This window comes from Cervus elaphus, chromosome 18, assembly GCF_910594005.1.
Source record: "Cervus elaphus chromosome 18, mCerEla1.1, whole genome shotgun sequence".
Taxonomy (NCBI): Eukaryota; Metazoa; Chordata; class Mammalia; order Artiodactyla; family Cervidae; genus Cervus; species Cervus elaphus.
In genome coordinates this window covers 73846164-73870305 of record NC_057832.1, presented here as the reverse complement: position 1 = coordinate 73870305, position 24142 = coordinate 73846164, and the positions used below count along the sequence as shown (strand labels likewise).

General features: G+C 44.1%; 1 protein-coding gene across 1 annotated transcript in view; it reads left to right on the top strand.

Annotated features, from left to right (window-relative positions):
- Nucleotides 1-19573, top strand: part of MTURN (maturin, neural progenitor differentiation regulator homolog) — a 32439-nt gene extending 12866 nt beyond the window's left edge. The window contains exon 3 of the mRNA XM_043872392.1: nucleotides 14245-19573. Within this exon, the coding sequence (XP_043728327.1) occupies nucleotides 14245-14355 (111 nt within the window). The 3' untranslated portion in view covers nucleotides 14356-19573. The remainder of the gene's footprint in view (nucleotides 1-14244) is intronic.
- Nucleotides 19574-24142: the final 4569 nt, after the last annotated feature.

Genomic DNA, 24142 nt, shown 5'->3' with positions numbered 1-24142 from the left:
AGGATTTAGGAATCTGGATGTCTGTGATTAGCTGACGGCTTGTTTCATTCTAGCTGAAAAACATGTGAAATGAATACTCACCCCTAGTTTATAAACTACTTCTGTCTCTTTATTGGAAGGCAAAGTCAGATTATGTGACATTTCCCCCAAGTTCAGTTCCCTGCCTACTGTAAGCACTCTACACATTCAAGGTTATTTGCTCTAGAATTTCCATTTTTTTCCCAAATCTTTTAATATAGTCTCTACTTCTTTTTTTTTAAATTTTATTTTTGGCTGTGCTGGGTCTTTGTTGCTGCTCTGGCTTTTCTCTAGTTGCAGTAAGCAGGGGCTATTCCTCTAGTTGTGGGAGGAACTAGTCTAGCTCGGGCTTCCCATTGTGGTGGTCTCTCTCGTTGCGGAGCACAGGCTCTAGCGTGTGTGGGCTTTGGTACTTGCAGCACATGGGTTCAGTACTTGTGGTTCCCAAGCTTTAGAGCACAGGCTCAATCCTACACAGACTTAGTTGCTCTGAGGCCTGTGATTAGGCCTGAGGATCTTCCCTGATCAGGGATTGAACTCGTGTCTCCTACATTGGCAGGGGGATTCTTTACCACTGACCCATGACCCACCAGGGAAACCCCTAGTATCCATTCCTTTCTTGGAATCTTCAAACTTGTTTTTTGTTTCTCTGAACATGGTATGCTTAGCTGCATAAGAGACTTTGGGATATTCCAGTGTTTCAAAATTTTGAAGTCTGTTTTGTCATCTTTTGTTTTCACTGGGTCCCCCTCCTGGTATCTTGTTTCTTTGTGTGTTGGATTATCTCTGTGTGCTTGAAAATTTGAATATTTGTATTTGAAATTTTATATATCAGGATAAATTGAGGCCTAAGATAATGGTACTTTCCTCCAGAGAGGATTCAGTTGGAGACCACCTTCAAACAATTTAAGACTTGTAGTTCTTAGAACTCTCCAGGTGATGCAAAGCCAGGTTGCAGGCCTGGTTTCTTCTTGTTCTGAGAGCAGACTCAGTCTGTTCAGGCTGTTACAACAAAACACTAAGTGGCTTATAAACAAGAATTTATTTTTCATTGTTCTAGAGGTTAGAAATCCAAGACCAGCATGCCAGCAGACTTGGTATCTTGTGAGGGCTCACTTCCTAGACAGGTGGCCATCTTGTCATTGAACCGCATATGGTGGAAGGAGAGAGAGAGGACCCAAGAGCCTCTTTTATAAGGGCCCTCAGTCATTTATGAGGACTCTACCTTCACGACCTAATCACCTCCCTAAGGGCCCACCTTCTAATATCATCACCTGGAGGGCTAGGATTTCAGCATTTGACTTTGGAGGGGTGAACATAAATATTCGGACCATAGTATAGACTTTTGGGATCCTAGCCTAAAGCAAGGATGGTTTGTCACAGAAACTCCTTTGTTGACTTTGGTCTCCCTAGCTCTTAGCGTAGGCCAAGCAGGCAGTAGTTTCTTTGAGAACAGCAGATGTCCTCAGGACAAAAACAACTTTTTATGATAGGCTACGTCTGTGGATACTAATTCTCAATATAATTAAGAAGGCATCTTTCACATTGAATCCAGCTTTTTTAGTTCTCTATGGAAGAGTTGGTCCTGACCAGGATCACTTAATCCACCACTATAAGAAGAGGAATTTTCAATGGCCTTTTCACTGTATCTGATTAGGATCATTTGTTCAACCAATTCTTTTTGTTGTTGTTTGTTCATTTTCTAAGCCTGACTCATCCAAAATAGATTTTGGACTTACAGATACTGGTCTGCCCACTTTCATCCATTCAACTTGTATTTACTGAACACCCAGTAAGCACTTGACACTCTTGACTGCTCTGTCCCTAGCACTTGAACCAGACAGATGAAAATCTTAGATCTCATGGGGCTTGTATTCTAGTGTCAGGGAGACAAGATAAATGAGGACAACACATAACGTGTTAGTGACAAGTGCCAAGGAGAAAACAACATGAGTCAGGAAAAGGGGGTGAGAAGTGTATGAGGCACTGACAGTTTTGATTAGGGGAGCAGGCTATGCTTCACTGAGAAGGTTACCTGAGTGAAACTGAAGTGAGATGTGGGCCATGAGGTGATCCGCAGGAAGAGCTTTCCAGGTAGAGAGAACAGCAGATACAACCACAGAGGGAGAGAAAGCCAGGGTCAGGGAACAAGGGGAGGCTGGTGTGGCCCGAGTGAAGGGGGAAGGCAGGAGAGGTGAGAGATGAATCTGAGGAGTTTCCGGGGCTTGCAGGTCACAGAAGGACTTGACCTGGGGAGCCTCTGAAGGGCTTGAGCACCAGAGAGATCCACCTAGTAGAGAGCAGGCTGTGAGGGGGAGAAGGGGTGCAGAGAGCCCCGTGAGGAGGCTGTGGCTGTCATCCAAAAAGAAGACGAGGATGACTCCAGAGTTCCTCATCTACTCACTGAAGGGAATGGCGTTTGTTTACTGAAATGGGGAAAGCTGCAGGAAGAAACTTGGGGAGTGAGACCACCAAGACTTCAGTTGTAGACTTGTCAGTGTTTGAAATGCCTGTTAGACATCCAAGTAGACATCAAAGCAGGCAAAAGTTAAAGAAAAAAAAATGGATTCCCTTAAATCTTCCCTTCCCCTGCCCCAACCACCCCCCGCCCCCCGCCCGAAATATCTGATTAGCACATGGTACTCACTTTGCAGCTGGTTTCCACAGAGGGTCCACTCATGAGCTGGCCACCTGGTTCTCTCACCTGAGGTGGCCAGCAACAGGTTACCTGCAGAATGTGCTTCACTGGGGAAGGTGAGCTCCCACCAGAGCCCCTTCTGCCATCTTGTTTTACTAAGCCTGTGTCTGTGCTTAAGCAACCAGGCAGCTGTATAGAAGGGGGAAAAAATGCAGTCTAAAAAATCCAGATATTTAGCTAAAAGTGATTGACTTGATTGAATACTTTCTTTCAGATCAAGCTGCTGTGTGTAACAGAGGCACACAGATTTTATTAAGGCTTCCTGAATTCATTTCTCAAGTGGAGACTTCTGCCAAAGTGGGCAGGATGGTGCTCCCAAGGTGGGGCCTTTGCCTGGTGCGAGGCCCCCTTTGCTAGGAAAGCTTTCGTGTGCTGGGCGCTCTAGCTGAGTTTTTTGTCTTCAGGGAAGTGCCTTCTCAGGGCTGGTGAGGGTGAAGTACACACCGGCTTGGGTTTCTCTCAGTTAGGATGTGCCCTAGATCGGATGAGAAGGGAGTGTTACAGACCTGAGTGACGGACTCCTGGAGGTCAGGAGGGAAGCTTTTACCCTCTCCCTCTCCACAGAAGAGTGCCTTTCTCCCCACTGCTATTTATCTATTTTATATAAAAGACGTTTTATATAAAGGAGGCTTAGGTTATGACTCAGGAAAGGGTCTTGTTGCTGTCATAGCTCATAGTGTTTGTTGAAGTAACACATACCGAAATGCTGCACGGTTATCAAACAGGTGAACTTGAGTCTGTCATTTCCCTGAAAATTTTTGATAATCTGATCCAATTGTGCAGCTGCTTTTTTTTTTAAAAAATAGTTGGGGAAACCACAGGAGGAATATTTTACCTTCCTCTTAGAACAGCCTCATTCATGGCTTTGAATCCTTGTTTTCCCTTGGCAGGCCCATTGCCAGCCCCTATCTTGTGCAGTGTTTCCAGAAAGATAAGGACCTTTCTATTGACAGCTTTCTGCTGCCTTTGGGGGCAGCAGTCAAGCAGAGTCAGTTCACTTTGCTGAAGCCCACACATGCCTGCCTGCCTGGACCAAAAACATGGCGTCATCTCCTGGCCCTCCCCAGCATCCTGCCCAAGAGACTCAGCATGCTACGGTAGCACTGTTTACCTTTAGACCTTCCCATTTTGTAGACTTCTCCCAGCTTTCTGTTTGCCTCCCCGCCCCTCCCTTGCCAAAACAACCAATCTCACAAAGTCCATGCCCTACCAGAGAAATCTGTTGTTGGATTTGACAAGAAAAAGTAATTATTCTTTTTCTTATTCACCATCTTACCTTCTTCTTTTTCCTCTGTCTCTTCATAACATAATTAACAAAAATGCGGTATCATCTGCTGTTTGCCAAAGCAACGCTCTGGCGAGTAAGAGACAGGTGTGCATGCTCAGTCGTGTCTGACTCTTTTCGACTCCATGGTCTGTGGCCCACCAGGCTCCTCTGTCCATGGGATTTTCTAGGCAAGAATCCTGGAGTGGGTTGCCATTTCCTTCTCCAGGGGATCTTCCTGGCCCAAGAATCGAACTCACATCTCTTTGTCTCTTGTGTCTCCTGCATTGGCAGGTGGTTTCTTTACCACTGCGCCACCTGGGAAGCTCCTGTAGGAGACAGGAGTGGTGCCTAGTCCTGGTGCTCTAGGAGCTGACTTTCTGGGAGGAGAGACAACCACAGAAAAGTACAAAGAAAGCCCAGGTTACCTGACTAAGCACTGATTTTGGTCCAGACACTCTGCCTGACGCCGTGCAGATGGAGGGAGGGAGTTCCATTCCCTGTCTCCTTGCTCCACTCTGCTGGTTCTCTGGGGAAGTGTTTTCTAAGAGGATGTCAGTGAACAGACACCGACCGCAGCATGATGGTTGTGGTCCCTTGACCTAGTTATGCAGAATCAGGTTACTACAGTGATGAAGAACCCGTGCTCTGGGGGGCAGGCTGCCTGGATTCAAATCCCAGGTCTGCCACTTGCTGGCTGTGTGACCTCAGCTAAATTACTTGACGCTGTTTCTCAGTTTCCTCGTCTGTTGAAACTAGGAAACAAATGACGATAGTTACCTTAGGGTTGCTGTGAAGACTGAACGACACAATTTTTGTTGGGGACCTAGTGCAGCACAGCACACATGAGAAGCATTGATTAAAGGCTGGTATTGACATGGATGGGATGGGGACGCTTGGCAAAATACTGATGAGAGGTGAGCTTTCGTAGGACTTTTAGGTTTTTGGTGGAGAGAGAAAACCATTTGCTAAGTCATTTCGGCACATACTTAACAGAATCATCTGGCTAAGGTAAAGGATTTTCAAGGAGTAGTGTTGAGGTATTATAGCCAAAAGGTTATCAACAGTGATTTTGGCAAAATGATAATCGTCCATTCGGTACTTCATCCATGCAGCTCACTGGGGTGGAGTGCTAGTGCTACAAGAGGGATGATCAGATGCTCCTCTCCCCCAGAGGGACACAGGACCAAGGAGCCTCTGGTGACAAGGCTATGAATGATACTTATTTTCTTTTCTGGATTTTCTAAATTTTCCATGATGTTACAGAAACCATATATGATCAGGAACTATGTTGTGATTTTTTTTTTAATGTTTTCTTGTCCATGATGTGTCCAGAGGACTGGGAACCTCAGAAGTGAGTGGGCTCATCGAGGAATGAAGTATGGGCAGGGGCTTCCCGGGGAGGTGAGACTTGAAGAAAGGGCAAGATCTGGATCAGGTCAGCAGGGGAGGAGGGCTGGCCAAGAATAAAGACCAGGAAGGCCTGCCTTGGCTCCTTTACTGAGAGAACCTTAGAGATGTCTGTACGTGGGGCATGGTGGCTCAGTCCCGGCCTGGCCAGCTCCTATCCTGTGTGGCCTCTAGCAGGTTGTTCAGCCTTAGTGTTCCCATCTTTAAAATGGGGGTCATACATATTTCACTGTCTTATGGATGCATGGAGAGCTTCAGAATCAGAAGACACACAGGACTGTCAAAGCCCAGCCACCCTAGCAAGGTTAGTCTTCATTTCCAGGGGCTTCCCTGATGGCTCAGCAGTAAAGAATCCGCCTGTCAATGCAAGAGACTCCGGTTCAGTCTCTGGGTCAGGAAGATCCCCTGAAGAAGGATATGGCAACCCACTCCAGTATTCTTGCCTGGGAAATCACATGGACAGAGGAGCCTGGTGGGCTACAGTCTATGGGGTTGCAAAGAATAGGACATGAGTTAGTGACTAAACAATAACTACAGCTCCGTTTCCAGCTCATAACTGCTGTTAGGAAATGCTTATTAGGTGGATATGTGACTCCATGGATGGAGCAGGGCGGCCTCCCTCCTGGACTTACCCATACTCTGCTGCACTCCAGGGGCCTCCTAGCTTCTACCTAGTTTTTCTCCTTGCTGCCGGATTGTCGTATCCAAATGATACATGTGTTCAGTGACAACACCAAGTAGGCTGTCACTGCAGTTTGTGAGCAGATGGGTTTCTCTGTGTCCTGAGACCAGTAATGGCTTCAGAGACTCCTGTCAGTAGCTTCGATAAATGTGAGTTGGAGAATTGTTGGAGTCCTGCATTTTTCTTGTTTAAGTGGCCCTGAATTGATGGTTGCTGGTTATCACATGAGTGAGCTAGTCAATGAAAGAGTGGTTATAGGTCTAAGTAATGTTGACCATACCGTTCCTTTTTATCCCCTCCATGTTTTTGTATCTTATACTTAGTAGTGATTGACAGTCTCCCCCCTGGTTAGAGAACAGTTCACAAGAGAAGAGAGAGCTTACCATTTCCAAGTTAGCTGTAAAACCAAACCTCATCTTTGCCTTTCAGCTCTCTCAAAGCTTTACTCTATTCTCCTGGAGTGTTATTCTTCCTTCTCTTACCAGCACTGTGGACGTTAGGGTCACGAGGCACCTGTTGCTATGACAATTCTCTGTGCTGTTTTGGTTGATGTTGCTTTCATGGCCCTTCACTGAGTGAGGGCCCACGCTTTTCCAGGTTTTCTCGCTCAGATTGACCTTCATCCTCTCCCTGGGGTTGCTATGTGACTCCACGTTTTTTTCTCTTTTGAGAAGCAGAGACATTTCCACAAGAAAATTTTCCTTAATTCTGTCTTACTGACATGAGCAAGACTGGTAATTTTTTTGCCACTAATGGCTGGGGAGCTAGGGATTAAACCCCACAGGAAAACCCTTTGTGACCCAGAAAAAGTTCATTTCTTGCTTCTACTCCTCTAGTCTGCTCAAGAGTCTGGAAGAAGAGAAAGAATCCACCTGTAGGAAGCTACCCCAGTGGGTCATAAAGTCTGATAGGAAAGCTTATGCACAAATGTGGGTTTTAATAAAGACACATTGAATTAACAATGTTATAAATTAACTATACTTCAAAAAATATGATAAGAAAAACAAACATAAAACAGCCAACCACATCCAGAAGAAAACCACATTGAATACTGACGATTTAAGTTTATCATGGCATTTGTTGTTTGCTCATGTTTTGAACGTTCAAACCCTTGTCATTTAGGGTATGATAGCCCCTAAAGTAAGGGAGTACCTATTGCTCTTGCCCATTTGGGTCTTACATCACTCTTGCCGCTTAACTATTTACTTTTCCTATTATGGAAAAGACAGATTGACCAGGATCCCGTCAGAGGTTTATTGGTAGCACCAGCATCATGGCTTAAGATCGTTGTTTTTGTTCAGTGGCTAAGTAGTGTCTTTTTGACCCCATGGACTGCAGCACGCCTGGCCTCCCTGTCCTTCACTTCACTACCTCCTGGAGTTTGCCCAAGTTCATGTCCACTGAATCAGTGATGCCATCCAACCGTCTCATGCTCTGCCGTTCTCTTCTCCCGGCTTAAGATAAACAGTGACAAATTTCCCAAATGCTTTAGAGTCTCAGTTCTCAGACTGTGGTTTCTGGATCAGCAGTATCCCCATCACCTGGGAGCTTGTTAGCAAAGCAGAATCTTGGGTCCCACCTGAGACCCACTGAATCATAGTCTCCCTTTCAGAGATCCCTAGGTGAGTCATATACACAGCAAGCTATGAGAAATGCTGCTTCAAAAAGTCCTCTGGAAGGAGCTTACAGGGACCTCAGAAGCCACAGGGCTCTTCCGGGAAGCCCCAGATGCCTAGCCGGTTGACCATGCACTCCAAGGCCTAGATACTGTCTCCTTTTATAAAAACACTATAATCTGAGTGCTTGAGTGCTACCTTTAGAGATAGCAGATGCTAAATGCCAACTGATTTCAGCCTCAGCTAGTTTATACTACCTTTAAAAAGACCTGGAGTTAGTTTTGCAGATAACCGATCCTCTCATGGGTCCAAAGAGCTTTAATTCTCAAGGATTGGCGCCTCTGCCCATTAGGTACAACTCTGTTAGGATGGGTGGGCTCCAGTAGTTCTTGTGTGCTCAGAGACACTTCCGAAGGAGCAAGACCCTGGGAATGCTATCATTGTTGTCCAGAGCAATCATAAAGGTTTTTTCCAGGCAAGCGGAAAAATTTTACTAAAAGTGAATGATTATATCAGGAGTAATTCAATATACTTGACAGGGCTTCTTGACCTGTCTTTTTCCTTATAAGAATGTGCAGGTGCAGTTAAAAGCAAGGACTCAGGATTCTTCCCAATCTGTTTATACTCCTGTTTCTGATATGTCTTCTTGACTCTTAAAATTTTGGACCCAGTGATTAAATTTATTTATTTTTTCCAGTCTGGCTCTTCAATCTATTCTTTTTCCTCCCCAGTTTTATTGGGATGTAATTGACATAAAGCATTGTATAAGTTTATAGTGTACAGCATAGTGATTTGACTTATATACATCATGAAAAATAATTATCACAGTAAGTTTCCTGAATATCCATCATCTTATACAGATACAAAATGAAATCGAAAATAAAACCTTTCTCTCTTGTAATGAGAACTCTTAGGATTTACGGTTTTAACAACTTTCTTATATAGCATGCAGCAATGTTTAATTATATTTACCATGATGTACATTACATCCCTAGTATTTATTTATTAATAACTTATAACTGAAAGTTTGTACTTTTTGACTGTCTTCATCCAATTCTCCCTCCCCACCCCGCCCCCACCTCTGGTAACCCAGAAGTTAGACTTATCTTCCATAGATGACAGTGGAGGCAGCGGTGAGAATGCTAGATGATTACATTTCTGTATGGTGTCCTTTCTTGCTCTTTTGCTTTTTTCATTCTCCTCTGCATGCTTCCAAATTGTACATACTCATAAATGTTGATGCTAACACTGCATATTTAATTTTTTAATGTTTATTACCTAGTTGAAAACACTGAAGCCTCCAGCTATAGAAATAGCGTGGACAGCTGGAAGGGAATCTCCTGGGTAGCCTGGTGGTTAGCTGTATAAAGTCTACAACCCGGTGGCCTGGTTTTGAATCCTCCTCTAATGCTTCCTGGGTAACACTGGGCAAATTTACTCAACATCTCTTTGTAAAGGAGAGATAATAATAATACCTACCACATAGGATTATTATGAAAACCAAAGGAATTCATGTACAGAAAGCTGCTTATACCGTACCTAGCACAGTAGCCTAACCAATATTAACTCTAATGATTGAATCCAAAGTATGACAGAATTGGTTGGTTCATTGGAATGGAACCCTGGGAATCAAATAAAGAGGCTGATAGAACTGAGTTTCTTAGTTCTCGTCCTACTTCCTAGGACTGATTAGCCATGAGGGGTTCTAGAAGCAAGCCCAGCAGAAGAGAGAAGTAGTAGCCGGGGGTGGAGACAGGCTACTCATGCACCATTAGTCCCCTTGAATCACTGAACTGGCTGTGCTTTAAAATGAGAAACAGACAGTCTTTGTAACTAGATGATTCATACAAGGCTGTATGGTTTACAGACCATGGCCATGTTCACTTTCTCATTTAATCTCCGTAGTTTCTCTGGAGTAGAGCGGCTGTCCTTCGCAGAGAAGGACGCTGAGGCTCAGCAAAGGTGGGGTCCCCCAACCAGAACCCTGGCTTCCAGCTGCCAGGTCCAGTGCCTTTTCCACAGAACCTCTCAATGAATCTGCAGACCCTTTACTAAGGTACCTGAAATGTCCTGACAGCCATTGAGAGCTACTTCTTTTCTCTCTCTCTCTCTCTCTCTCTCTCTAACGATGGGGGTACATGCATGCGTGCTAAGTTGGTTCATGTGTGTCTGACACTTTGCAACCCTATGGACTGTAGCCCACCAGGCTCCTCTGTCCATGGGATTCTCTGGGCAAGAATACTGGAATGGGTTGCTATGCCTTCCTCCAAGGGATCTTCCCTACCCAGGGATCAAACCCATGTCTCTCATGTCTCCTGCATTGGCAGTCAGATTCTTTTACCACTAGCACTCCTTGGAAGCCCAAGGATAGGGATGTTGAGCTCTCAAATTAGCATCTGAATATTTCCTGCCAAAGAGAAGGGCCTCCCAGTGTGGCTGATGCTCTGGACCTAGACCTATGTGCTTTGGATTCACACAGAAGATAAGGTGGGGAGCTGGGCAGAGGAGAGGGGAAGGGTTTCACGCTTGACTTGCTGGAACCCCTTCTACAAGGCAAAACCTAAGCTGAGAAGAGGGTGGGTAAGGGGTACCTACAGTTTGGGTCCATGTGAATTATGTAAAAGTATAATGACAAAGGATAATCAATGACATGTCACTTTAGGACAAGATGGCCAATATATAGATGCATGCCTCAGCTGCACTTTCTGTACCTGTGACAGCCATTGCTAACTGAACAGGATCTTCCCCACTGAGCCTCAGAATCGTCCTGAACCCAAGGCTCCAGGCAGCCAGTCGGATTTGTTAACTGAAAAGGAATCCAGTGACCATTCCTCTTTTAAGGGGCATCCCTTCAGTACAATGAGAAGTTACATTTCTTACTGAATTCATGAGTCGTCTTTTAGCATTTCAGTGACTCTGAGGTTCTTGGTCAGAGCAGCAATGTTTATGTTTTATCAGCTACTTCAGTGGTACCGTTCATGGGATATTTTCACCTTGCTGTGTCATCCAGCAGCTGTTAAAACTGAACACCAAAATATTAGTCAACTATGTTCGTTGTAACCAACCATCTTTTTTCCCTGCTTGGAGTCCAACTTCACCTTTTTTTCCATCCAGTAAGATACAGAAGGGAGGCAGTGGTATGAGAAAGGGGCTTCTCCCTTCTCCCCAGCACACACTGTGGAGGCAAGATGTACCCTCCCTGCCCGTCTCCACAGCCAGCAGTGTCTCTGAGACAGCTGCAGCCTTTTGAGCTCATGTCTGCAGTTGGCCGCGGTGCCTTGGCAGACCCCATGCATCATATGATCCATGATGCCCGGCAGATGATTTTTGTCCCAAGTGTGTTCAGAGAGCTCTCTGAGACCTGTAAAGAGTTGTGGTCTGAGAACTTCAGGGTAAAGGTGTTATTTTGGTCAGGACTCTGCTTACCCTTTCCTCCTGGAAGTCTTTGAGAGGGAATGGCAAGGGGGAGGATGGCAGGGTGCTGGGAGGCAGTGCAGAGTCAATGGAACAGTCCATCTTGCTTTGTCCTAATGCATTTAGTCTTTGGATCATACGGCCATTCAGTGAAGTGGCCTGAAAATGGTTGATCCTTGCCTAAAAATGATTAACCAAGGGGCCACATGTGAGAAAGTTTCATCAAGGAGCTGAGCGTTGGCAGCCCTGGATCACAGACAAGGCCAAGATGCCCACAGTCGTGGCTTCCTGCCGGCACCAGAGCATTCATCCATATTGAACTGACCCAGCAAGGGGCACTCACAGTTTCTAACCCAGGACCAGCCAGTGCATTAAGAAAATGTTTACTGTGTATTTATTCTGAATTTCCTTGATGATAATTATAGAGCATTTGGAAAATACAGAAAGATCAAAAAGAAAAAAATTATCCATAATCACATTGCCTAAAAAACTACTCTTAAAATTTGGGCTTATTTCATTGAAGTCTTTTTTTCTTTGCATTTGTGTATAGTTAAAAAAAAATTGTATCATAATGAAAATGTAATTTTCATCATCTTTTTATACATGAGAACATTTTTTTTTAATTATTTTTATTTATTTTTGGCTGGGCTGGATCTTCATTGCTGTGCATGGGCTTTCTCTAGTTTCGGTGTGTGGGCTTCTTATTGTGGCGGCTTCTTTTGTGGGACCTGGGCTCTAGAGCACAGGCACAGTAGGTGTGACCTGTGGACTTATTTGCCCTGAGGCATGTGGGGTCTTCCCAGACAAGGGACTGAACCAGTGTCCCCTGCATTGGCAGGTGGATTCTTAATCACTGGACCACCAGGGAAGTCCAGTACATTTTCTTATATCATTAGATTATTCAAAATATTACTTTAAGTGAATATATAAGATTCCATTTTATGGATGCACCATAGTTTATTTTAACCATTTTGTTGAATGTTTTAGTAGTTTCTGTGTTTTTACATATGAATAATAGCAGCATGCATTTTTATAGGAGAAAATATAGAGGGGAATAGATATTAACATCTTGATGGGATAGTCAGCACTGTTCATTGTACTGCTGCTGACAGCCCAGATATCTGTGTGTGCATAAATATTATATGTGGGTGATACTTAAAAGTAGAGACTCTCTAGACTCTGATAAAACCTACTGGCTGTGTGAGCACCAATCCATTGAGCAATTGACATTTCCATCAAATAAGTTTATGAAAATAATTATAAAGATAGTTGACGTCCATGAGATATCCATAGCTGCTGTACTGAGTCCTGTTAAGTGCTGTTGAATTTTTTTTATTGAAGTATAGTTTATTTACAACATTTTGTTAGTTTCAGGTATGCAACATAGTGTAATGAGTCAATATTTTTATAGTTATATTCCATTTAAGTTATTACATAACAATAGCTATAATCCCCCATGCTATATAATATATTCTTGTTGCTTATTTACTTTTTTTCTCCTAATTAACTTTTTTTTTCATTTATTTTTATTAGTTGGAGGCTAATTACTTTACATTATTGTAGTGGTTTTTGTCATACATTGACATGCTTATTTACTTTATACATAGCTGTTTGTATCTCTGAATCCCCTACTCCTGTTTTGCCCCTTTCTCCTTTCCTCTCCCCACTGGTCACCACAAGTTTGTTCTCTCTCTCTGAGTCTTTTTCTGTTTTGTTATATGCATTCTTATGATTTTTTAGATTCCACATATAAGTGATAACAGAGTATTTGTCTTTCTCTATCTGACTTATTGCACTAAGCATAATACTCTCTAGGTTTATCCATGTTGTTGCAAGTGGCAGAATTTCATTCTTTTTCATGGCTGAGTAATAACTCCAGTGTATGTGTGTGTTTGTGTGTGTGTATGTGTGCCTTGCGTCTTCTTTATCCAGTCATCTGTTGGTGGACATTTAGGTTACTTCCGCATCTTGGCTATTGTGAATAATGCTGCTGTGTACATTGGGGTACATGTGTCTTTTTGAGTTAGTATTTTTGTTTTCTTCAGATACATACCCAGAAGTGGAATTGCTGGGTCATATGGTAGTTCTGTTTTTAGCTTTTTGAGGAACCTCCATCCTGTTTTTCATAGTGGCTGCACCAATTTACATTCCCATCAACAGTGTAGTTCATTTCAGTTCAGTTCAGTCACTCAGTCGTGTCTGACTCTGCGACCCCATGAATTGCAGCACACCAGGCCTTCCTGTCCATCACCAACTCCCGGAGTTTGCCTAAACTCATGTCCATCAAGTCGGTGATGCCATCCAGCCATCTCATCCTCTGTCGTCCCCTTCTCCTCCTGCCCCCAATCCCTCCCAGCATCAGGGTCTCTTCCAGTGAGTCAACTCTTCGCATGAGGTGGCCAAAGTATTGGAGTTTCAGCTTCAGCATCAGTCCTTCCAATGAACACCCAGGACTGATCTCCTTTAGGATGGACTGGTTGGATCTCCTTGCAGTCCAAGGGACTCTCAAGAGTCTTCTCCAACACCACAGTTCAAAAGCATCAATTCTTCAGCACTCAGCTTTCTTCACAGTCCAACTCTCACATCCATACATGACCACTGGAAAAACCATAGCCTTGACTAGACAGACCTTTGTTGGCAAAGTAATGTCTCTGCTTTTTAATAGTCATATCATTTGCAAATATTTCTCCTATTCAGTAGGTTGTCTTTTTGTATTGTCAGTGGTTTCCTTTGCTGTGCAAAAGCTTTTAAGTTCCATTAGGTCCCATTTGTTTATTTTTCCTTTTATTTATTTTACCTTAGGAGATAGATCCAAAAAAAAAATTGCTACAATTTATGTTAAAGAGTGTTATGCTTATGTTTCCTTGTAGGAGTTTTATGGTTTCTGGTCTTACATTTAGATCCTTACTTCATTTTGAGTTTATTTTTGTATATGACGTGAGAGAATATTCTAATTTCATTCTTCTACATGGAGCCGTCCAGTTTTCTCAGCACGACTTATTGAAGAGAGTGTCTTTTCTCCATTGTGCCTCCTTGCCTCCCTTGTCATCAGTGCTGCTGAATCCATATCAGCCGCCTCTGGTTGTCTTCATGCCTTTTGGCCACGTGGCACTCACAGCTGCTTCTCTTCTCTCCCCTGTAGTTACTGGGGCTTCCGGATGCAGATGATGACGCTTTTGAAGAGTACAGTGCAGACGTGGAAGAGGAGGAGCCAGAAGCGGACCACCCCCAGATGGGGGTCAGCCAGCAGTAGACTTCCAGGGGCTCCCGCCTGAGAAGGAGCGTGAGCCCCGTGTACCTGGGGTGGGGTCGTGAGCTCCTGGGTTAGCATTTTGCATTAGCACTTCGAAACAGGACGTCTGACTCCCAGCACCCAAATTAATATGAAATACCTTTTTAATGACCACACAATATCTGGGATGAGCTTTGCTCAGAAGTGACCTGAATTTTACTCCCGTTTCAGTGGGTCTCTATGGAGTTGTCTCGGTAGCCTTTGCCAGTTTGAATTTAGAGTCCATTCTGTGGCTGACTGTTCTATCTTGAGTTTATGTTGGAGAACTAACATTTGCTGACTCGAATGTCGAGAACTCTGAATGTATTAAGGATATGCATTGAGTCATCACAGGTGACGTTATTGAGGGAAAGCATGGCAGAGAAGAAATGCGGTCTGTACTTTTAATGTACCTTTTAAGTGTGTGTAAGTGGAAGGTTTTGCTTATAAAGCATGAGTTTTAATATCTAGTCATTAAAACTGCCCAAGTGCAAATACACGGGCAGAAAAGGAGAATTACTTAATTTTGGATTAAGAGGGTAAGAGAGGCAAAGAAGCCTTTGTTTAAGTGTTCTGCCAGTACTGAGTTACCTGGATATAGAGCAACTGGTTCATGGTTAGGTAGAAACATTACTTGCATGTTCAATTATTTTAAAACATGCTGATTCCAAAGCCACATTTAAAGTGGAGAATATAAATGGGGTGACATAAATTATTGATTTCTTGAAAATGTTTATAAGCCACCCCCATATGAAATGAAACATTTACCTTCTCTCCTTATAACAAGATGGCAACTTACTAAATTATGAAAACATCCCGAATCCAAGTGCCACTTAAACTTTGAAGCCATAGATAAATTTAAAAAGAAAATAAAGCAGGATAAAAAAATTTTTTTTAAATATGATGGAATCCTTTACTTCCTTAATTCATCTCTTATTCTTTCAAAAAAGTCAAGAAAAGGATCCCACTCTATAATTTATTTAAAAATTGTAATCAAGTGCTTTGAAGAACTCAACTGCAATGAAGTAATAAAGTGATATGAAGGTGGGACTTTCTAAATCATGGGTTAGCTTGGTTCAGTGGGGAAGTTTTAATGATCAAAATAGTCAGACAACTCACAGAAACAACTATTATAATAACTGGAAACACTGCTGTCACCTTTTGGCCACAAACACTGAGTGGGGAAATTCTTTGCAATGCTAACACGGAATTATTTAAAACATTCATTTTTCTTAGACCCTTCTGCATCTCTGGTTTTAATAAAAGATGTGGACTGCCTCTTTTACAACACTTGACAAATCGTAACATCTGGGGTGGAACTGTTGTTAACATGCACACATGTGCCTGTTGGGTTGTCAAAGTTTTAGATTAAGAAAGCAGCGGTAGAGGCCACAGAGCTTATGGGAGTCTTGTATATCTTCCAGGCATGTCGGTGTAAACTTGATTATCTCAACATTTTCTGTTTAATTGATTGGTGCTGTGAGGAGCGCAGCTGCTCGTGGTTAAAATGGTGTCCTGCAGTTTTAAGTCATCGGGTAAAATAATTTCGCGGTTTCCATCCGTGCTTCAGTGCCCACGTTTTGTCTTGATTTTTTTTTTTTCTTGGAAAGACATATTAAAGGTTAACTTGAAGTGAAATGAATTTCCTTCAGAGTAGCCTGTTAACAAACCTTGAGGTTTCATCCAGTGGGGTAAGCAGACTCCATGCCTTGCTCTCATGCCCGTGTTCTGATTGGCTGTGTACCTGAGCATAGGTGATTGGAATTGCACCTCCCAGATCCATAAGCTCCCAGGTCCGTAAGCTCCCAGATCCATAAGCTCCATTTTCACACAGTAGGCCGAAAGGATGACTTCTGCCACCAAAATGAAGACGCTTGACTAGCTTGCTCCATTCAGAGGTAAATTGGAAATTTTGTAGTTCGAGGCTTAAAAATCTAAATTTACATATGTTCGAAAATGGAATGGACATTAATATAAAATGTATTTTATGAAAAAAGTGTTTAGGCTTTGACCAGATGCATTTTGGTATTATTATGCGAATGTTCTCTGTTTATAAAAATTGAGCTGAGATAAACTCAGCCATTCCATGCCGGGGAGAAATCTGGTCTTTGTTCTGCCCCCAGGGGTTGGGGGGAACTTCGCTGTGTGTTTCTTATTTTTGTGGCAAAACCCCAAAGAACTTTGCGAATCGGATTGTTTCCTCTAAAGCTTCGTTTTCTCTGATTGTGCATATCCGCTCCAGTGCACGCTGACACACGTGCACACATACACACACCCACCAGCGCTGTGGATTCTCTGTTTGGCACTAGAGCTTGCTCACTGTGGAGCCTCACCTGGCTGGTCAGGGACGCAGGCAGCCTGTGGTTCTCATTATGAAAGTGGTTCCCTGGCTAGACTCTCACAAACACACAATCACACTGACTGGAGAGGCACTGTGGCTCCACGGGAGGAGCGGAGACCCAGGAGTCAGGAGAGAGGCCTGGCTTTAGTCCTGACTCTGCCAGTGACCTTGGGCCAGTCACTTCACTCACCTAAAGCAGACGATGTTTGCCTTCCTGCTTGAACCACTGCCCTTCCTTCACTGTCTTATTGTGTGTGTGTATAAAGAGCTACAGTCAAGGAAACTCTTCAAGAAATGCAAAGGAAATACCTTATGAATCTTGTTTGTGTTGGTCTGTGAGTGTTCACAGCCCCTTAGCCCCGATGCTAAGGGGCTGATGAGATTCTTTTCCTTGGGTGAGAAGGTGAAGGAGGGCCCCCAGGAATGTGGAAAACACACTTATTCCAGTTGGCGTGCTTTGCTGTGGAAGGCAAGGGTTTTCCTGGTGCCCTGACAGACTGAGGCTTTGGCAGTAGAATAAGTTTAACTTAACTGAGAAGGGGAATTCACATGAGGAATAGCTGGGAGAGAGTGAAAGATGAGTACTTTGTTGCCATGTCATCCAGGGAGAGAGAAAGAAGTAATAGGAAGTGACTGAGTGTGTATGCACAGTCATGTGTGTGAGTGTGGGTGGGTGTGTGAATAGGGGGATGGTTGATTGCTTATTGATCACTGTGGCCTAACTGTGAAGTCATGCCTGTGATAACATTACAAAACCTGGATCCCAGGTTTGAGTGAATCACAGAAACACTTTTCTGATGGTGAGACCGTTACTTTCCCTGCCTGATAATCATACTGAAGAGACTTTGGGGAGTTGAAGAACAGATTCTGGAGGGAGGTGAGACCCCATAGTATGCCTGTCATCACCCTGGAGACCCCAGTGTCCACCCAAGTCTTCCAGGCTCCCAGCAGCACATAGTGCTTTTTCCCCCATGCCTAGAACATGAAAAGTCTCTCATTTAGGAGTTCTTGTGTCCTGGTGCCAGAATCAAGGTTTCCAGTGTCTGCAGGTGAAACCTCTCTCCGGTCACAGTCAGTGTCCACATAGGAGCAGAAACCTTTCCCCAGCATAAGTACATCTCTAAATACCGTTTCTGGTTCATGAGAGCACAAAGTGTTTGTACCCAGGGGAGCTGTGATACTAGAGCATTGTCAGAATTTATATTTTAGAAATCTTGCATATTAAAATGTATAGGTGGGGAAGCTGTGGTATGAACAGACCTGATTTCCCATGGTTTGAGTGAAGACACCTAAGAATAGGCAGGACTTAACCTGTGGTAGGAGGAGATGAGTGAGGTGTTCAATAGAATGACAGAGTTAGGGTCTGACTCTTTAAATAAATAAAGCCAAGAGGCAGTTATTCTATAAAGTACAAGAGAACTATTTTCCTGGCTATCTCACCAGGGTCCTGCTTCCCTGAAAAGGGACTGCTTGCCTGTTGAGAGGCAAGGCCTGAGTGGGGGGGGGGGGGGGGTGGCGTTGTGGCTTTAAAAATCCACCCCCACCCCAGCCAAGGAGACAGTGGATATCCTGCAAATTGGTGGAGTTCTGTTCCTCATTAAACCACCAGCCTGAGATGCCTGTATTTCCAAAGTGCTGTCAGATCTGAGAGGGGCCTCTGATCACCTGGCAGGCAGGAGAACCAAAACTGACCTCGCTGTCAGCTGCAGAGAAGGGTCGGTATCAGAAATGTCCCTGCTGGCCAGAGGGCAGAGCCCACCTCCTCCACCGTGCTTCCGGATTGTAGAAAGAGCACAACTGAAACTCAAGTGGATCCCAGATCCAGCTTCCTTCTAGTGAGTGTTAACTCCAAAGAGATGCCATTGCCTGATGGTTTAGTCTTCAGAGTACCAGAGAAGCCTCAAATGTTTTGCATTAAAAATGAATCCTCTTCCATAGAGACACAATCAGTTATCTTGGTGATACTAGGTATGAGGTGAAAGGCTGAAGTCTTCTGGATTTTATGCAGACTAATTCTCAGACTTGCCAGAATGCCAATAGCCACTGGTATCCGTGGCAACGTGGTGTCTGTGGTAAAATATATTGCTAAAGCTCATGTTCATTGGGCAGGTTGTTAATAAGGTGTTGTCTTTGATATCTGTACTCACATTTGGATTACAAAAACAGAGGACCCGTGAGCATTTCATGTTTGTAGAAAGTCCATTTAAGGCACGGTATGGTTGAATAGGCACAAGTAGTTAAAAGCCCGCGCCAGGCCACACACAAATGAACATTTAATTTGCTGAGAACTGTGCGTTCAAGTTGTTCGGTACCACGGAGAAAGCTGACGGTCTGTTCTTTGTAAAAACTGCCTTTACCTGTTTTTTCCTTTTGTTTTTGTTTCTTCAGATTCATTTTTTACTTTAAATACCTTCTGATAAGTAGGCAGATAAGATACAGAGCAGTGCTTTGTATCTCCTCAGCTTTTTAGAGAGAGGAAACCGTCAGTGCTAGGGAAAACCTGAAACCATCTGTGAGCAGTCTTCATTTGTGTAGGAGAGCAACGTTGAGCTAGCCGCATCAGAAGCAAAAGCAAGGAATGGTTTGGGGCTTTTGTTTTTTAGGTGAGAAATGTTTCATGCCGGGTGTGTATGCTTTCTTTGCCTTTATATTTCTTTTCGAAGAAATCTCTTGTAAATTACAGAACTGTGAAATGGGTTGCCAAAAACTGTTGCCCTTTGTTAGATGCTTCAGCAGTGTAAACCCCAAATTGAACCCTGTCTACACCTGCTCCTTCCTCACTCCCCTGCGGGTGAGGATCTCATCCAACGATGTAATTACCATACGCTTGCTATTAAAGAGCCTTCCGATCTCTGGTGACATGTGCCTCTTGTTTACCGTCTCCACCACGTTTGGTCCTAAAGGGCACCTTACTTGATCTGAAGGGGGACGGGAACTGGGGATCATCAGCCAGCTCTGTGGTTGCTGCTGTTGGGTCCTGGCTGGGGTGGGAGTGGGCAAGTGAGGACGTGATTGCAACAACCACTGATACGATTCAGATGTTAATAATTGATGTATTTGGAAACATTAATCTATTCTGATGCTGCAGCTGGTGTTTAGTAGTTTTCCACTCTTCCTTCGAACCTTAGATTTTTTTTTTTTTTTTGGGTCCTAATCAGGAATCCATTATGGCCCCAATTAGAAACCTGTGGTCATTCTGTGATGACAGGACGCTATTTCCCACTACTTTCCTCCCACGTGTTATTCAGAAACAGTGGCATTTAAAGAATAAATCTGGAAGTTGGTAATAAGTCCCATTATTTAAGAGCAAGTTTCTTTCCCCAAATGAATAGGTCTCCATAGATTGTTAAATTAGATTTGCGATTGCCTGAAATAGACACAGCCTAGAAGCTCATGTGTGTGTTTCAGGTAACTTAACTTGTGCTGCTTCGTTTTAACATGGCTGTTGTCAGAGACTGTACTGAATGGTGGGCAGTCTGCAAGCTTGCAGACCTCACTTAGTGGCCGTGATGTGGTCTTCAAAGCCTTTCTTACAAGAGAATTCCCTTGTTACTGTTAGTCGAGCACTCTCACAGATAGACCTTTTGGTTTTTAATATTTATTTGGCTGCATCGGATCTTAGTTGATGCACGTGGGATCTAGTTCCCTGACCAGAGATCGAACGTGGACTCTCTGCATTGGGAGCATGGAGTTTTAGCCACTGGACCACAAGGGAAGTCCCTCACAGATAAGACTTTTAAAAATGCAAGCCTGCTACTCTATCCAAGTGCAGGGCCTAGTGTTCCCTTAGCAGAGACTTTTTCTCTACTTGGTTGTCCTAGGACAAGGCTCTAACCCGGTCTCCTCCCCAACTGGCTGTGTGATCACAGGCTTGTCACCTCCCCACCCCCATCTCTCTTTCCTCATCTGTAAAGATAAGAGTATGGGCTCATTTCCAAGTTCCCTTCGGGCACTAGTGTTGTGGGGACATGTCTTGGCTAGTGAGATCAGGGCAGGAGGGAAGCAAAGTTTATAAGGAAAGTGCTTTCTCAGGAAACCAGGGCTGGACGACCAACACTGGCAAAACTATTTCTCCATTTTGAACCTGTGTTCTCTAAGATCCCTTTTAGAAATAAAGAGTCCAAAAGAGAGGGATTAATAGTTGGAGCAGAGGGGATTTTTAGGACTTTTAGTAGGGAAACTACTCTGTGATACTGTAATGGTGAATCCATATCATTATAAATCTGGCCAAACCCATAGAATATACACCACCAAGTGAACTCTGATGTAAATGATGGACTCTGGGTGATAAGGTATGTCAGTGTAGGCTTCAAATGCATCACTATGTGGGGGATATTGAAATGGGGGAACTGATGCATGTGTGTGGACTGGGGATCAATGGGAAATCTGTCTTCGGCTCATATTTGCTGTGATTCTAAAGCTACTATAAAAAGTAAGCACTAATAAAACGACAAAAAAAGAAAGAGCCCAGCCAAAATAGTAGATGTGTATTAGCTCCAGTGCTGACATCCCTAGATACTTTCTCCTGCCTTCCTACATGTCCCTTCTTTTTGTGATCAAGAATACAGGAAGGGGACTTCCCTGGTAGTCCAGTGAGTGACTCAGGCTCCGTGCTCCCAATGCAGGGGTCCTGGGTTCAATACCTGGTCAAGGAACTAGATCCCACATACTACAACAAAGAATTCGCTTGCCACAACTAAAAAAAAAAAAATCCCACATGCCACAAGTAAGGAACCAGTATGCAGCAACGGGGATCGAAGATGCTGTGTGCCACAACTAAGACCCGGGGCAGCCAAGTAAATAAATACTGAAAACAGAATAAAAACCTATAACAAGATGGGGAAATTTGGGGTGATTTGCTTAGAGATGTAAAGAATAGTCTTCTTTCCTTTAGAAATGGATCTCGTGTTCATAATAAAGTCAGGCCAAGTGGGACCTCCCAATGTCCCTAGTTTTCATTGTGGATGTAAATGGGTTGAAATAAAATAAACAAAACCCAGTGTTTGTACACTGCACCGGAACTGGGGCCAGTGGGCTGGCACGTATGCCGGAGGGGCTGGCAGATAGTGCCCCCCCCCCACTGCGCCCTCCTGCTGACCCGGGGTGAGGGGCGATGGGTGAGGAGCAAACACTCCTGCTCCCTTAGTGGGTTTGGCCACCTGATACTTTGGAAACTCCAGAAATACGTCCCAAAAGAGCTGGCCCTCTGCTTTTCCTTTTAGTTTCGTAGTAGGCAGACACTAACTTTGAAATACTTTCCCGATTTCTAACCTACCTTTTTCCCTTTTCTGCAGCAAAAAGCAATGATGTTCCTAAAAATCTGAGCAGACTGTAATTAGGCAGCCAAAGAATAAAGTCGGCATTTCCCATTAGGCAGCATTTAAATGAGCAGAGAAATTTTCTCCTTGTTTTCCAGGAAAATATGGCAACCATGCAGGATGTAAAAAACAGGCCGTATAAGGAAGTTGGTCCTTTGGGATGCTTTTTAATTGGAAGCCTCTAGAGGTCAGCACCACATAAAGAAAGGGTTTCCTAGTGCTGGCGAGGCTCTCACTCATTTCCTTGTGGAGCCTTTGGGAAAGGGGAGAAAGCAGGCCCCCAGCGTGGCACGAGAGGAGCGAGTAGCCCAGCCATGCATAGGAGGGAAAGGTGTAGAGTCCCTTCTTTATACATGAGTCCTAGCATCTGACCCCAGTTGGTTTTCTTCCTTTCTCATCCATCTTTCTCTGCAGCTCCCCCACCCCCATGCACACACACTGTCAGCTCAATAAACACGACTTATTGACCGATCAATGGAGCATGGCATTTAGCTCCCTCTGAGAAGGGCTGGGGAAGTGCCAGAGAGGAGATGGATGGCATATTTCTTTTTGTTCTGAGCAAGGTGAAAGACCGCTCCATGTTCCGAGGTAGCCCAGGCCTTTCTGGTGATCAGCCGGCAGGCTTTGTGAAGACCTGTTGCTTCCAGCCTGACTTCAGGGTGCCGAGGATGGTGCTGGGACCACAGATCCCAGCAGGTCTCAAGTCAGGCTCCCTGAGGCCTGCACAGAACAGGAGTGGGTGGGGAAGGATTTGCACGTCTGTAGGACATCTGGCCAGAAGGTACTTGGGAGCCCCTAAAAACTGGTTGAGGCTCCTGGGAGCCCCAGGACACAAGATGCAGTAGCAGCATGGAATGTCACAGACCACCAGAAGACAAAGCCAAAACCAGGGCAGCCTTGGGTGTTCCCAGTGGCTCCCAGAATTGCCCAAGAAGGAACAGAAAGTCCTTTCCTTCCCTCCCTCCCCATTTCCCCCGCTGTTCAGGTTTTTACGGTTTCTGCTGCTTTAGGTCTAACGCACCTCACGGTGGTGGGATTGACAGCTATCCTTTGCTGGGTGACTTGGCTGAGCTGGGACCCCCTCCCTGAGGAGGGGGATTGATGGAAAGGACAAAAAACATGTCATAAGCATAATGGAAGTCCCTACTGCCCTGAGAAATATTTTAACAGTGGCTTAACAACAGCCTCGCCACTTCCACTAGATCTCAGAATGATGTTCTTTGATTCTGGTGAGTGTGGCCAAGTTTTGAGGTTACCTGGCTTGCCAGTGTTGCTGCATCCTTTCTGAGTATGGAATAGCCCGAGGAGGTTTCAATCATTCTCCCATCAAGCAAACAGTTCTAAATGAATATACCCCAGCTGTGTGCACTGTTATGTGTGATAGTTTATTTTAACAAACTTTTATAAAGCCCTTTCTAAGTACTAAGCTCCTTTAGACTCCTACAATCCTTCCAACAAAAGATAGATGTTATGATTGATATCTCTCCTTTTTTTAATCTTTCTGTATCTCAAGGTTTGCTTTTTAAAAATTTTATTGAAGTATAGTTGATTTACAATATCGTGTTTAATTTCTGCTTACAGCAACATGAGTCAGTTATATACACACACATATATATGACTCAGTGGACAGGAGTTCGAGTAAACTCTGGGAGACAGTGAAGGACAGGGAAGCCTGGTGTGCTGCAGTCCTTGGGGTCAAAGAGTCAGACCCGACTTAGCAACTAAATAACAACAACAATAATACACATATAAATCCTTTTTCATACTCTTCTCCATTATGGTTTATCCCAGGATAATAAATATATTTCCCTGTGCTGTACCGTAGGGCCTTGTTTATCCATTCTATATGTACTAGTTTGCATCTGCTAAAGCCAAACCCCCAATGCTTCCCTTTCCCACACGCCCTCAGTAACCCCAGCACCACTGCGTACTTCTCAGGTCTGTGGATTGGAAAACACTTCAAAGGCAAATTCTATCGACTCTGAGTCTCACTTGCTGGTTTGGATGATCTCTGCCATTGTTTCCTGCACTAATGTGGGAAAAGAAAAGCTGGCCACATCACAACCCCTAGAAATGTTGGTGCCCCAAACCTGCTTTCCCTGCTTCTGAG